The sequence below is a fragment of the Colletotrichum fioriniae genome (assembly GCF_027942845.1).
Source record: "Colletotrichum fioriniae strain IMI 355084 chromosome Unknown scaffold_15, whole genome shotgun sequence".
NCBI classification, from domain to species: Eukaryota; Fungi; Ascomycota; class Sordariomycetes; order Glomerellales; family Glomerellaceae; genus Colletotrichum; species Colletotrichum fioriniae.
The window spans coordinates 147,910-161,155 of record NW_027076851.1 but is presented as its reverse complement, the minus strand read 5'-3'; the positions used below and the strand labels follow the sequence as shown (position 1 = coordinate 161,155).

At 50.8% G+C, this 13,246-nt stretch overlaps 7 protein-coding genes across 7 annotated transcripts; 1 reads left to right on the top strand and 6 right to left on the bottom strand.

Annotated features, from left to right (window-relative positions):
- Window positions 1–813: 813 nt before the first annotated feature.
- Window positions 814–2,070, bottom strand: N0V96_010583 (uncharacterized protein; the record flags this gene model as incomplete). The annotated part of the gene is made up of 1 exon (XM_053189369.2): window positions 814–2,070. The coding sequence occupies one exon, from the start codon at window positions 2,068–2,070 to the stop codon at window positions 814–816; it is 1,257 nt and encodes a 418-aa protein (XP_053053357.2).
- Window positions 2,071–2,694: 624 nt separating this feature from the next.
- On the bottom strand, window positions 2,695–3,896 carry N0V96_010582 (uncharacterized protein; the record flags this gene model as incomplete). The annotated part of the gene is made up of 3 exons (XM_065759001.1): window positions 2,695–3,425; window positions 3,490–3,634; window positions 3,690–3,896. The coding sequence occupies 3 exons, from the start codon at window positions 3,894–3,896 to the stop codon at window positions 2,695–2,697; spliced, it is 1,083 nt and encodes a 360-aa protein (XP_065612311.1).
- Window positions 3,897–4,941: 1,045 nt separating this feature from the next.
- On the bottom strand, window positions 4,942–5,628 carry N0V96_010581 (uncharacterized protein; the record flags this gene model as incomplete). The annotated part of the gene is made up of 3 exons (XM_065759000.1): window positions 4,942–5,094; window positions 5,151–5,561; window positions 5,620–5,628. 3 exons carry the CDS (start codon window positions 5,626–5,628, stop codon window positions 4,942–4,944), a joined length of 573 nt encoding a protein of 190 aa, XP_065612310.1.
- Window positions 5,629–6,311: 683 nt separating this feature from the next.
- Window positions 6,312–7,092, bottom strand: N0V96_010580 (uncharacterized protein; the record flags this gene model as incomplete). Its single annotated transcript, XM_065758999.1, has 2 exons — window positions 6,312–7,063; window positions 7,089–7,092. The coding sequence occupies 2 exons, from the start codon at window positions 7,090–7,092 to the stop codon at window positions 6,312–6,314; spliced, it is 756 nt and encodes a 251-aa protein (XP_065612309.1).
- A 720-nt stretch (window positions 7,093–7,812) lies between these two features.
- N0V96_010579 (uncharacterized protein) lies at window positions 7,813–8,714 on the bottom strand (the record flags this gene model as incomplete). Its single annotated transcript, XM_065758998.1, has 2 exons — window positions 7,813–7,847; window positions 8,306–8,714. The coding sequence occupies 2 exons, from the start codon at window positions 8,712–8,714 to the stop codon at window positions 7,813–7,815; spliced, it is 444 nt and encodes a 147-aa protein (XP_065612308.1).
- Window positions 8,715–10,504: 1,790 nt separating this feature from the next.
- N0V96_010578 (uncharacterized protein) lies at window positions 10,505–11,815 on the top strand (the record flags this gene model as incomplete). Its single annotated transcript, XM_053189374.2, has 1 exon — window positions 10,505–11,815. The coding sequence occupies one exon, from the start codon at window positions 10,505–10,507 to the stop codon at window positions 11,813–11,815; it is 1,311 nt and encodes a 436-aa protein (XP_053053362.2).
- Window positions 11,816–12,016: 201 nt separating this feature from the next.
- On the bottom strand, window positions 12,017–12,534 carry N0V96_010577 (uncharacterized protein; the record flags this gene model as incomplete). Its single annotated transcript, XM_065758997.1, has 2 exons — window positions 12,017–12,437; window positions 12,530–12,534. The coding sequence occupies 2 exons, from the start codon at window positions 12,532–12,534 to the stop codon at window positions 12,017–12,019; spliced, it is 426 nt and encodes a 141-aa protein (XP_065612307.1).
- Window positions 12,535–13,246: the final 712 nt, after the last annotated feature.

Sequence of the window (13,246 nt, the reverse complement as noted above, 5' to 3'; positions counted from 1 at the left end):
CAACTTTAGGATTTGTAGAAGCAACCGGGTCAAGATTGGAGGAGAGCCGGCTGGGAAACTCTGAAAGAACTGAATGAGCATCTATCTGATGGTCAAAAATGTTGTGTTGTTCGGATGGCCCTTGGTCACTTGCTTTATATGTTTAGTTCCTCGAGTTGAACCACTCAGATATCCGTCAACCTGGCCAGGCATCCTGGCTCAGGGGCTTGGCAAAGGCATGGAGTAGGCGCAAGCCACGGTATCAAATATGCTCGGATATAGTTGTCAGGAACACTCTTGTCATACCAAACGACCGTTAAAGTCTATTATCAAGGAGCCAAATTTGCCAACCGAGGGAATCCATGGGTGAGACTGGAAGTGCTAAATGATTCATGACACTTCAGCTGAGATAGTGACCATGTCACGCATTGAATCTAGCAGCAACACAGCATGAATTGTCCTTGAACAGCTGCTATGAACGGTGATGCAGGGCTAAGCCTCTGCGCTTTCGGTTCAGTTGAGTGGAGGGTTCGTCTGAAACAGTCGCCTGAGACTCAGAAGTTTAACCACCACCTCGGATTGGTATTCAAGGTCAAAGATGTAGAGAAACTGTGAAACTATCTTCCCGTCGTCACATCACTACTGAAAGTCATTGGAATTCTCTGCAGTATTTGATTTTGCCGAGATACATCGGAGTTTCGCATTCATATCCGTCGGAGTGAATCAGAAATCCGGCTCTGCTTTCTAGTGCATTGTCCAAATACCATCATGGGATTACTGACTTAGCTACTAGCGTGACTATTGTTTGTGCCAGAACTGCTGGCACACAGCACCCTACTCCAATCTAAAAACCCATGCCTTTTGGGGCGACAATGTTCCCTGGATGATGTTTTTCCATGCCCTTTCAATTCCGTTTGTACCTCCGACACCACTTCCCCAAACCAGCTCAAGGTCTGCTACGCTCTCCTCCTCAAGGAACCTTCCGAACGTTGATTCAGCGCCGTCGAAGTATTTACCTGCACCCTCTACAGCAATCCCAGCGTCTACAATACCAGTAGTGTTAAGCTGAACAAGTCCCCACTTCTTGAATATCGCCATCGACTTGAGGGCCTCCTCTGGTGCCATGATCTTTGGCTCTCCTCCGACTTGGATGTTGGTGAACACAGTCGACCCTGATAGCGTAGATTTGATGACCTCGCGGAACTCCTCTGTTTCTTTCGGACGGCCACCAAAGTCGGCTACAACCACGCGTTTGGGTTGCAGTTTGGCAATCCAGTCAATGGTGTCTTTTGCAGCGAGCTCGAAGTAGTTGACCGTCTTGATCTCGAACGCTGCCTTTGGGATGGCTCTCAAAGAACCTGGCATAGAGGTGGCTTGGAGAAGAGCCAAAGGTCCGCCATCGGGCTTTCTGCCTCTAGCCAGGTTCCACGAAAATGACCTGCCGGTACGGCTCGACGCCGAGAGACTGACCACTACGGCTGAGCTCAGGTCCGCATCCTTTTCAGTCCATTCCCCGGCTCCCGCGCCGAGAGGATGAACCGGCTTGAAATCCGTAGCGAAGGTGAAGCGGTTCATAACATAACCGCAATTCCAGATGGGGGAGACGTTGGCAAACCATGCCCGGTACTCTTCAGATTGAGCAGACTCGTCGACAAGGTTGTAGCGATTGTAAATGTTTCCAAGTCCCTGCCTGTGCTCGCTGACCTCGCGGAAATGACCTTTGGGTTCGCTTGGGACAAGGGACAAGTCGACCGGATGAGAGGAGGTGGGCCAGTACCCATAAAGCAGGCTCTTAGCCGGGATAGCCTCGATGTTGGACTCGAGCACCCGCGCAAAGCCCCACGCCGGAACGATGCCCCACTCGGCCCGGTCGTTGTACGGTGCCGGCGCATCCAAAGGTACGGGCCAAGTGTTCCACCATTGCAGCATGTCCCCCAATTTCGCATACGAGAGATTGTTGCTCGTGATCCCGATGAGGGATGTGCGGACGCGAATGGAAGAGACGCCCAGCTGCGGCAGCGGTGTATCAAGTGCAACGGTCTCATGTTTGGAGAGGTCGTGCTTTGAAATAACGTGGATTTCGGACACCATTGTGGATGATTTACGCTGGGTTGGGTGTGTGGGGTATGTCTCTCTCAGCTGGGCTGTCGGCTACTACACTCGGCGTCTTCGAAGTAGAAGAGTCGAGGATAATGAAGGGTTCAAGTAATTGACGTAGATTTATCACAGATGCGGTCAAACTCTAACCCGACTTTGTCTCACATCAGCCAGCACTCAGCTTCATTGTGAGATCCAGTATTTTTGTCAGATTTGTCAGAATTCTCCCACCACCGACCCATTACCTTGGATCTAGACTCACCCAAAATGGGCGGAACGTTAGCGTCGGTCAAATCCTCTAAAAATCCTACAATTCGACCACTCAATCCCCAAGACCGAGGATTCCGAAAATTGCCATCAGTCGCCCTGCAGTACCTCGAGGTATGTTGCCAATTGAGTCACCAGCAAGCCATATAAGGAAGTTGGGGAGCGGGGTAAGTCAGCACTATCTCTCTCAACAGCACCCACCAGTAAGTGGGTCTTTCCTCCACTTTTGTTCTGGCGAAGTTTATTGTCAAGGCAGGCCAGTTCGACTTCAGGTCCGAAGCCAACGATTTGCGAGCAATGTGTTGTAAGATGGTTCTATTCAAGTGTTCTATTTTCTCTTTCTCTAAAGCCTTAAGCAGTACCGAATGCCTTCTGGTGTCCGACAAGGGTAAAGCGATAGTGAACTTTGTTCGCCTTCACTCTCTCAACAGCCTCCTTACATCCTGCCTCCGAAATGTCGATAGTCTCAACCCAAGGTGAGATACCCTTCTCAGCAGCCAATTTCAGCAGGGCGTTCATCTCCTGGTTGTTTCCGATATGGCTGCCGGACATCTTGGCAGAATTGCTGGCGAAGAGGCCTGCGGGGAACTGAGGCAAAGGCTTGTCTGGCAAGCCGACCATGTGGAAATGACCGCCGACCTTGAGAGTAGACAGGTAGGTCTGAAGATCAAACTCGTTGGTCATGTCGGAGCAGTTGAGCATGAAGTCGAACTTGAAGGCATAAGGCTTAGCCCAGTCCTTCTTGTTGGTGTCAATGACCTCCTTGGCACCCAGCTTCTTGCAGTCTTCGGCCTTATCCGGCGAGTGGGTAACGGCGTAGACTTCCGCTCCGAGTGCCTTGGCCCACTGCAGACCGAGATGGCCGAGGCCACCGATACCGACGATGGCGACGACGGACCCCGGGCCGACACCACCTCGTACCAAAGGTGAATATGTGGTGAGACCGGCGCACATCAGTGGGCCAGCATTCTCCGATTTTATCGCATCGGGAATCTTGAAGGTGAAGTACTCATGAGCGCGAATGTGACTAGCAAAGCCGCCATGTGCTTGGCTGCCATCCTCATACTTTGCGTTGTAAGTGTCTGGTCAACAGTATTAGTGAGGTTTTTTCGCCAGCACCCGTTCAAATAGAAGAAAATGACTTACCAACCAAATGAGGGCAGTAATTCTCATTTTGGTTCTTGCACTGCTCGCACTTGAGGCATGCCCAGACCTGAGCACCCACACCAACTCTGTCGCCCACCTTGATCTCCTTCACGTTCTTCCCCACAGCAACAGCCTTGCCAACAACCTTGATGGCCATCAACCTCATATTCCGAGACTAAATTAAGGGGAACAAGACATACCTCGTGGCCGACGCACAGGGGACCCTCGTACTCGCCCCAGCCGCCAGTGATAGTGTGAACGTCAGACCCGCAGACGCCGCAGCATTCGATCTGCACATCAATGTCGTGATCTTCAAAGGGTTTCGGCGTGAGAGTTTCTTTGGTGAATTTGTTCCACGAGCTGGGCCCTGCGGTGCAGAAACCGGTGAACTTTTCTGGATAACTCATTTTGACGGGTTACTTCGGTTGTTATGACTAGAGTTGATGTTTCTAGATTTTACTGCCTCGATTGCAAGTCGAAATGGTATCCCAATTGCTAATGATTGCACTCTACTTCAGCTTATATACTCACGAAGACAACTGATGACGCTCGGATTGCCTCAATCTTCCCCGCGTCAGAGCTCTCACTGCTGCAGCCAACGTAGCCAAACTACAGCTGGACCTCGGGCGCACAATTCCAATTGCTTATTTTGTGGATAGGGTACATGGATGAATGACGTCTATGAACTTCCCACTAACTTCTCGGTAGGCGCCGAATTGATCGCGCTAAGTCAGGAGATAAAGTCCTAGGTGTGACAACCGGTGGCGCTTCGAGGGTTAGCTTCCCCCTTGTCTTCCTTGAGCGAATCGATTGCCGGATTGGGAGACATGCACTACATGCTAGAAGCCTCATGACGACAGTCTTTTTTCATCGACTCGGCCCGGCAGCTCAGAATCAGTGCTGCTGCAAGTCCTCATAGGTCTGGAACTTCAATGCTGCCGATCCAAGTTCAAATGCCGATTCGAGCGATGACAAACGCAGGCCCAGAGCCTCATTGGAGGCAAACCAGGGTTCCACTAGAGTATCTAGACCGATGCGACGACACCGGCTACGGCAGATATTCATCCCAAGATCCAGGCAACCTACCCCAGCCTTTTACTTCGGAAAGAAAGAATGCGGCAAAACTAAAACACCATGATCTAGAGAGTCTGGGCCAACAAAGCTGCTTGATAGTTTGTGCATGGGAAGGTTGAACAGCGCGAACTATCTCACAAATAAGCGGGCTTCCAGATCATGATTTATTCACAGCGGAGGTCGTCGAAAAAAGGGCGAAAGAGTATAAATGACTGAAACCAGGATTTCAATTGCCAGTAGAACGCTTCTCAACTGAAGAAGAATTGCTAATGGACACCTTGGCGTATGACCTTGACTTACCTATCCCCAATCCCTTTCCTTTTATCACTGGACTGCTGAACCTCATACCGTCTCAGCAGACACTTTGGCTCACTCGATTTAGCAGTTTTCGCGGCCAACGACAACACTCCAGTTATCCTTGTGCCACGTTTGACCATCGATCCACTCGCCATTGGTCTTGCAGACTTGAATGATATGATCCGTACCGTCAGCAATCAGAGCGTAAGAATCAAGCTCTCGAGAAGTCTGTGCCTGCGAAAACTTAGCTTCAAATAGTTTTTTGAAGATGGTATTTCTTATTTGCTTACATGATTACACCACCAAATTGCAGACTTCCAGCTGCAGCTCACACGAGCGCAGGTCTTAGGCCCAGGTGGGTGGTAAGGCTTTCCCTTGACGCCTCTGAGGTACTTGGCACCCTTGACGATGATATTCTGATCAGCCATAGCTTTGGTGACGTTGCACGCGAAAGCGGCGCTGTCAAAGTCGTTACGCTTGTGAACCGCAGGAGAAGGAAGCTCGAAATCGAGATTAAAGTCTTGCGCATAATTGGGGTTGATGGCCTGGAGCTCCGCAAGAACCTGCTCAACCGTTCCGGCAAGTATCAACTTCGCGCCTCTAGGGGCAGCCTGAACCTCCCACTGCGGGATGATGATATCGAAGCCATCGATAGGGGTCTGAAGCCCCGAGACTTGGGTTTGACTGGGGAGAGCAGAAGCCTGGTTCAAGTCAGTAAACAAAATTTTGGGGCCAAGGGAGGGAATATCCTACGCTGACTGCGAACATGGCAGTGTAGATAAGGACCTTGCTGAAATGCATCTTGGAGGGTGTGACGTTTAGTAATGGATAAAAATGGTAGTGTAGTTTTGCTGGAGTTTCAGGATTGCCTCGTTGGGTGCAGTTGTGGTAGCATATGTTACGAAATGTTGAGAATGAAGCTGACGGTTCTGCCCTGTCCTCTTATACGCATTTCTGCCTCCCAGAAGCCTTGAATGAATAGGCTGAAGGGTGGGAGCGAGGGATTCATTGTCTATGCCAGATAACACATAAGTGATTCAGTGTGATGTGGCCATGATGTGTCTATCACCAAGGACATGCGAATATTGTATTGCATTTATGCCATTGATTCTGATGTAGCACCTAAGACCAGAAGTCTTGTGGCACCTTGGGTGCTCCAGTTCCAAAACATGTTACGCTTATTGCCCGGGAGACGAATGTTGACCACCATGATTCGTCCACTAATGTAGTATTTCGGGAAGCACAATGCGTAACAAAGATAGTGAAGTGACAAGCGAGTAACTGGAGATATAGCGGCGCTAATGGATTATACATCCTTTTTCCCAATACGTCATGAAACTCCGGCAAGCACCGTTCTACCGAGGCATATTTAGGTAAAGATTTATTGAAATAGATACTATGGCCGGCATGATAGATATAAAATAAGAGCGAACCCGCCAGGACTTGCAAAGTCAACCTGTCGCAACTGTCTCACGTGCCTTCTTCTTGTCGTCAGGGTACTGCACCGACATGTACCTCAGATCGCCCGTCATGCCAATATTTCCTACTGGATTGAGACCAAGCCACTCCTTCAGCTCCTCGCTGCAGGTGTCCTGAACTTCCTTGGGGAGCTTAGCAGTCCAATTCACCTGCTGGCGCATAAATGGTGCAGTGTAATAGCCAAACAGAAGCGCGCGATCCTGGTCCTCGGTGACGTTGCTGCCAGAAGTGTGCCACACTCGACCATCCATGACAATGATGTCACCAACTTTGGCTTCAAAAGGAACCAACATCTCGGGCGCGTTCTCAGGCACCTCTTTGCGATACACCCACTTGTTCGACCCAGGGATATACTGCGTTGCACCGTTCTCTTTGTTGACATCCGTCAGGCACCAGATAACGTTGAGCGCCCAGACGTTCTGCCACGGATCGGGAAAGACGATACTCTGGTCCGAATGCAGGGCCATACTCTGGGATCCGGGCCGGGCAATGTTCGCAGTGAAGTTGCTAATAAGGAAGTTCTCTCCCAGCACAGCCTTGACCATGGAGATGGCAGTCGAGTGCGATACAAGCTCTCGGAAGATCTTGTCGAGCTCTAGCAAGTAGAATACCCGCACGTTGCTGGGGTTGGGATCCAGGAACGACAGGTATGTGTCCTCGCCACGAGCTTCAGCCGCTTCTTTGGCCTTCCATAGCCGGTCGAGTACACCGGCAGCCTCTTCCGCTGTGAGAACCGACGGGACACGAACCCATCCGTGTTCTCTGAGGTGAGTCTTTGCCTCTTCGAGGTCGAAAGCCATGTTGATGACAGGCGGTATGAAGCATATATCCGTCTATTCCGGGGCCGTGCTGCCTCAAGAGATATCTTCAAGAGACCTTCAAGAGAACAGATCAAGAAACTCGCAAACCTCTGGAAACAGAATGACAGTTTATGTAGCAGCAACGATGAGAACTTGGAGGGCTCCCAACACTTAAACAGAAAACAAATGAAAATAAACGGATTGAATCAAAGAGAACGGGGGTGAACTCAACACGTATTCCCGGATTTAGTTTTCAGAAGCAGGCTCTGCCAACCCCGCCTCTGTGCATGTTACCCTCGCATCGATGCAGCTTACGGCGAGTGACGAATTGCCCCTACCCAATAGTACTCACGTACTTTACATATGATCGACATTCGTTGAGCCACAAGCAGAATGCACGGGGTCGCCCAGTCGCAATATTGATAAGAGAACCGCGTCAGGCATACAATGTGAGTGGATGCACTTAGTCTTGCAACAATATCCCTAGGTAACTATAATTAGGTTACAATATGAGTGAGTTGACACTGTTGCTCATGGAGATCGCGGTTCAGGGTCGCCGGCACAGATATTTGATGTAACAGGAGCTCTTGAACGCACGTGCGCGGGTTGTTGAAACTTGAAGCAGCATGAAGATATTGGCACAATGCTACTCGTTGCACAAAGATTGGCGCTTTCAGTCCTTGAACCATCCGGAGCTTTGCCAAAGGTCTTAGTTCCGACGACTATCGATGATCATTAAGAACACATGAAGCTAAAGTTCATGTAACTCTCTTAGTTACTAGTCTTGGGTCGCCTCATCCACCAGTACGTCTGTTTACGCCGTGCGGCGAACTCATCAGGTACGGGACATACATAATGGGGGCCATCAAAGCCCTCGGATGCGTAAAGTCTTCTGCCTCGATCCGAACCTTCTACGACCGCCTATCTCACTTGATCAGCCTTCGACCTTTTCTTGATGAGACAACATAAGAAAGCAAAGCCTTGACTCACATCGACCCCCATCTCGTCAGCAATAGCAAGGCCGGCTTTCACTAATAGTCTCCCCGCACCCTGACCTTGGAACTCAGGATCGCACATCAACATATCGAGTGCTGTAGCTCGCGTTAATGAATCAAAGCTAAGCTTCCGATTTTCAAGTCAATAAGATATGAATTTCTCCAACGTACCGGCCAATCTCGCTCCACTATCCTCGATAGCTCGTTGTCTCGGCGCAAGGAACCCACGAAACAGAGCTTGTGCAAACCTCTTTTCCTCGTCGTTCTTCCAGTAGTCACCAGAAAGCTCAGGTGACGGCGGGACAGGGCCGCCCTTGTATATGTTCCACTTTGCAGCAGCGACCATCTTGCCGGTGTCTGTGTCGATGCATTTGAGGAAAACGCTGTAAGGGTCCCCGCGAAACATGGCGACCATGCGCTCGCTACCCAACTTGCGGCCTTCAGGGCTGCTATGTGCAGGGAAGACCGCATCGACGAATTCGTGGTCGTTGGCAAAGGCCAAGGAGACTATCTCAAAGACGCGGGGGATGTCTTCCTCGGTGCATTGCTGGACCTCTAGGTGCACCTTTCGGCTGTGCATAGTCACTTCTGAATATGCTGATGAATCTCATGAGGAGGAATGGTTCGTGAATGGCATCGAGGTGTTTAAGTCAGGCTCAGTGCCATTGAAATGTTTGTTCTGATTGAAATCTCTTCTTATTCGTTTCATGCCTGCGTGCGGGGCATGAGATATCCTTAAACATTTTGAGTTCTCTTGACATCATTCCGAGTTCGGTCGTCTCAAATAGGCGAGTTGCAGACGAGACCGAGCTCCACGGATCCGCCTTCACAACGGCGCAGACGCACCGTTTGTCTCTTCGCTATCACAGTGCAGGTCTTGACACAACTCATCAACCGCAACTGAACGCGGGCATATCCGATATTCTCTGGTTCCCGGGGGGGACATCATAGGAGAGAAATAGGTTCGAATTAGAGCGAAGATGTCGTAGAGATGTCGGCGGTTCTGTGACTAGTCCCCTTACCATCTACGGGTGTGGATAGTGGCTCTGGTTTTAATGTAATGCCTGTTGACCATCGAATGATACTAGAAATCTGAGTTTCTCGGTCGATCCTCGATCTAACTTCCATCTTCTCCAGACGTCAATGAGTGATAGCGACGAGATATCCGATGTCGTGGACTCAAAGGCGACTGGAGCTGAACGGTCGAGAACAGTGATAGGATGCAATTTTCCCGTCACGATCGGGAATACCTAGCTTCTGCAGCAGCCACCACATTCTCCCTTTCAATAGGAAGATTCGCTCCGTCAAAGTGGGAGATCCTTTGTGGCTGAGGAAGTCTCAAAGACGTCGTTGAGGCGTATGATTGGCTAACAGAACTACCATGTGCTGTTTTGGGCATCCCTTGGACGCATTGAGTCTAGACCACTCGGTAGGGTCATGGCAAATTCGCCGTGTTGCGGGCACATGTAAGCCTTCCTTAGACAATTCTCCTCTTAAAGTTTGTGGGTTGTCCAATGTCGGCCAAGTGGGATATACTAGAGCCCCTGTCCTAGGTGAGATTTTGAGACGGGAGCTTGGGGGTTGACCGGTGATCCTTCGAAGGATTCTGCCCTACAGCGCTAGTCGACCAAATCCCAGACGATAGCCGGAACTTCGGAGTGATATCCAGCAGGCAGCGGCAATTGGGAGTTGGTTTAAAACGGTTTCTCCCCCATCGGAGCTTACGCAAGTTCCAATCTTACACGTTTTCTCGAAATGGACTCTTCACATTCGCAACCAAAGTCCGCTGCATCGAGCTCCGACTCCATGTCGTCGAGTCCGGACCCGGCCGATGGGCTTGCCCCGCTGCCGACCGTGAGGCGCGGGAAGAAGAGGTACGGCGCTTGTGCCAACGTACTGTCGTTCTCGTCTAATATGGGACTGCAGAATCCCGGGAATGTCTCCCCAGATGGCCACATTTTCACTAGGGAAGCGACCACGAGTTAAGCGAAGTTGCGCTGGCAAAGTACGATCGGGCTGCATTACGTGCAAGTATGTTGCTGCACCGTCTTGGCTCGTGTTCGATGCTGACCCTAGACTTCTAGACGGCGACACATCAAATGCGATGAAGCTCGCCCCTTTTGTCTGAAGTGCACCAAGTCACCCCGGGGGCCAGGCGTATGTGAAGGCTATGAATTCCAGCAGAAGCAGCCAGATCGTCAAACTCATCCGCGCCTGATCATCTCAAAGGGAACTTGGCGGGTCTGGCCTGCCGCTGTCCTGAGGGAACCCGGCTACGAGTCTGCATTCTTCAGCAACCCGCAGGAGAAAGTCTACTTTGACTTTTGGCAGCACCTCGTGGCTAACATCTATCTCTTTCCCAACGACATCATGGTCCGCGTCGTACCACAGCTGGCGCGCCGTGAGCCAGCCATCAAGCACGCAGCTCTCGCCATGGCTGGAATGGCCCGCGCCCTCGTTCCATCACTCATCAGGCGATCCCGGAAGGAACTCCACGATAACGGACCGCACTACGAGTTCGCTCTCCAACAATACGGCCGCGCAATCAAGCTTGTGCGAAGTTCCCAACCATCAAGCGAGAACATGCTCTGGGCAATCGTCTGCTGCGTGCTATTTGTCACATTTGAGTGTCTCCACGGCGACCGCAACGCTGCGTTGTCGCATGTGAACCACGCTTACAAGATGATGGAGACCTACTTCAACCAGCGCTCTATGGTCGAGGACGGTCCTGTGACAGACTCTATCCGCGCAGTGTGCGACGATGCTGCGTGGGTGTTTCAGGGTCTTACGATGCAGGCCTGGTCGCACAATGTGCTACACTCCAAGGATGCTACACAAATTAGCTGGTGTTGTCGGGGCAGCAAGCGTACTTATGCGGTTGAGGAAATGCCACCCGTCTTCACAGACGTCCACATGGCGCGGCGTTGGTGGAGAGTCGTGCAGCATTACACGTGTCATAGATGTCCCATCTACACGGAAATGTTCGTCGACGGACTCTCAAAAGAGATGTTGGTGGGCAGCTATGTACGACCAGCTCTATCTCCGAGTCACTTGGATGAGCTGGCCGCTGTGCTCCCTGAGTTCCTTGGCCATCTACGTCGTTGGCAGAATGCCTTTCAAGGTGTCTACGACACACTGCGGGCGAACCAGGAACACGACTTCCACGCCTATGTGGATGCCTGTAACTTGCGCGTGCAGTACCTCACTCTCTGGACCGATGTCTCAAGTCTGAGCTACAAGGATATTAAGATGATGATCATGCTGACGCCATCATTCCGCGAAATGGTCCAGCTTAGTCGTATCGTTCTGTCGGCGCAACAGAACTGCGGCGGATGCACTGAGACTTTCAGCATGGACAACGGCCCCACCCTGCCGCTCTTGATCGTCGCCTGTCGATGCCGAGAGGATAGCGTGAGACGAGAGGCGACAGAGCTGCTGGGCAAGTACCACCGTCGAGATGGGCTTTGGGACAGCAGGGCTTTCCACAGCGTCGCGCTGAAGAATGTGGCGATTGAGAATGAGAACACAGCTGAGGGAGACGATATTGAGCAGTGGTCACGCATGTCGAGACGCGAGGTCCGCTTCAGCCGCGAGGGGGATGTGTCCGGCAGGATGTTCAGATGGCAGCCGGATGTGAAGGAGTGGAAGCACGTTGAGGAATCGTTATCGATGGTTTGCTAGGAAGTAGTTTCGTCGGCAACATAACTTCGTGTACTAATGACTAGGAAGTATATTTAATGGTTGTTGAAGTCCAGAATCTCAGTGTACCTCATGAAGCCAAGTTCGTTAAGAAGACTGCCCATGCTGCAAATCATCTAGAGCCTGAATCCAGATATGCCTGAATATTTCATCGTTTCGTCTGGTCGCAAGTTGCCCTTCTCCTCATGCAGATACATTTCCCATGCCCTCCGCAATATCAAGAGCTTCCAACACCAACTTCCTCATTTCCGAGGTGATGGGAATCTGATCAAGACTGTCGCGGGTGGCCCAAATCCCCATCGAGTGCTCCTTCTTCTCAACTTGGAATTCTGTTCCTTCGACCATAACAACGTAGCTCAGCTGGAGAGCATGGCGCTTGACGATCTTCTCTTGCCCAGTCGGTATCCCCTCGAGCTTCTGCGTGGTGTATCTTATGCGAGACAGCGGAGTGGTAATATCTAACACCTTCATTTGTGTCTCTTCGGCAACTTCGCGTACGATAGCGTCACCAATATTGGAGTCCGTTGCGTCGACCTTTCCTCCAGGTATCTCAAAGATGCCTGGGTAGTGTTTCTCGTCGGAGTTGCGTTTGAGGAGAAGGATGCTGGGGGTTGGAGTGACATGTCGCAAGATTGCAGCACCCACTGTTACTTTATCGACTTGGGAAGGAAGGTTTGGAGAGAAGCGAAGTCGGACTTCATCACGAGACATCGATAAGAATTCCATGATTCGTTTCTTTCCGCCTTATTCGGGAAATTTGGATTAGATCGTGGTTATATTTCGAGACGCCTGGGGTTTAATGAGGCTGACATATACGTAGAGTAGGCGAGGACGAAGCGAAGAAATGAAAGGAAGTGACGGAACATGATTTATAAAGAGAGCTAGGATTTATTTCCCAGTGCATGGCTCTAACTCAGCGGGACTACCTTACTCAACTCAGCGTCCACAGTTTACACTACTAAGGTCACCGACCCCTTTGAGTTTGGTCACGCAAGGTACAGCAATCAAGGTCGGAAACCCCCTTCTCGGAGTCTGATGTTAAACGTAATGACTGGTGACTGCAAAGAGTCGATTAAACTTGAAATCAAGGCTTTCTTCTGAATTATGTGCGTGAAGATCACTGGTAAGCATGAAGCGATTGCATATTGATATGAAGATTCTAGTCCCAGACTGCATCATGCAGGCTAAAATAAGGTGGTGCCGCGATACTTTTTGATCCTTGATACCTGCGGCACAGTTCTTGCAGCTCGGCGTCATCTTGGAACCAGATCGGTAGGAACTCCCGTAGGGGTAGATATACCCCTTCTCCTTGGCTTCCTACTTTGAGATGACTGATTTCGGACCGGAATTCGCCAGTCTCATGGTTATCAAGGTCGCCAATGACTCCATACCACTGAGGCGCTTCAGTCCACC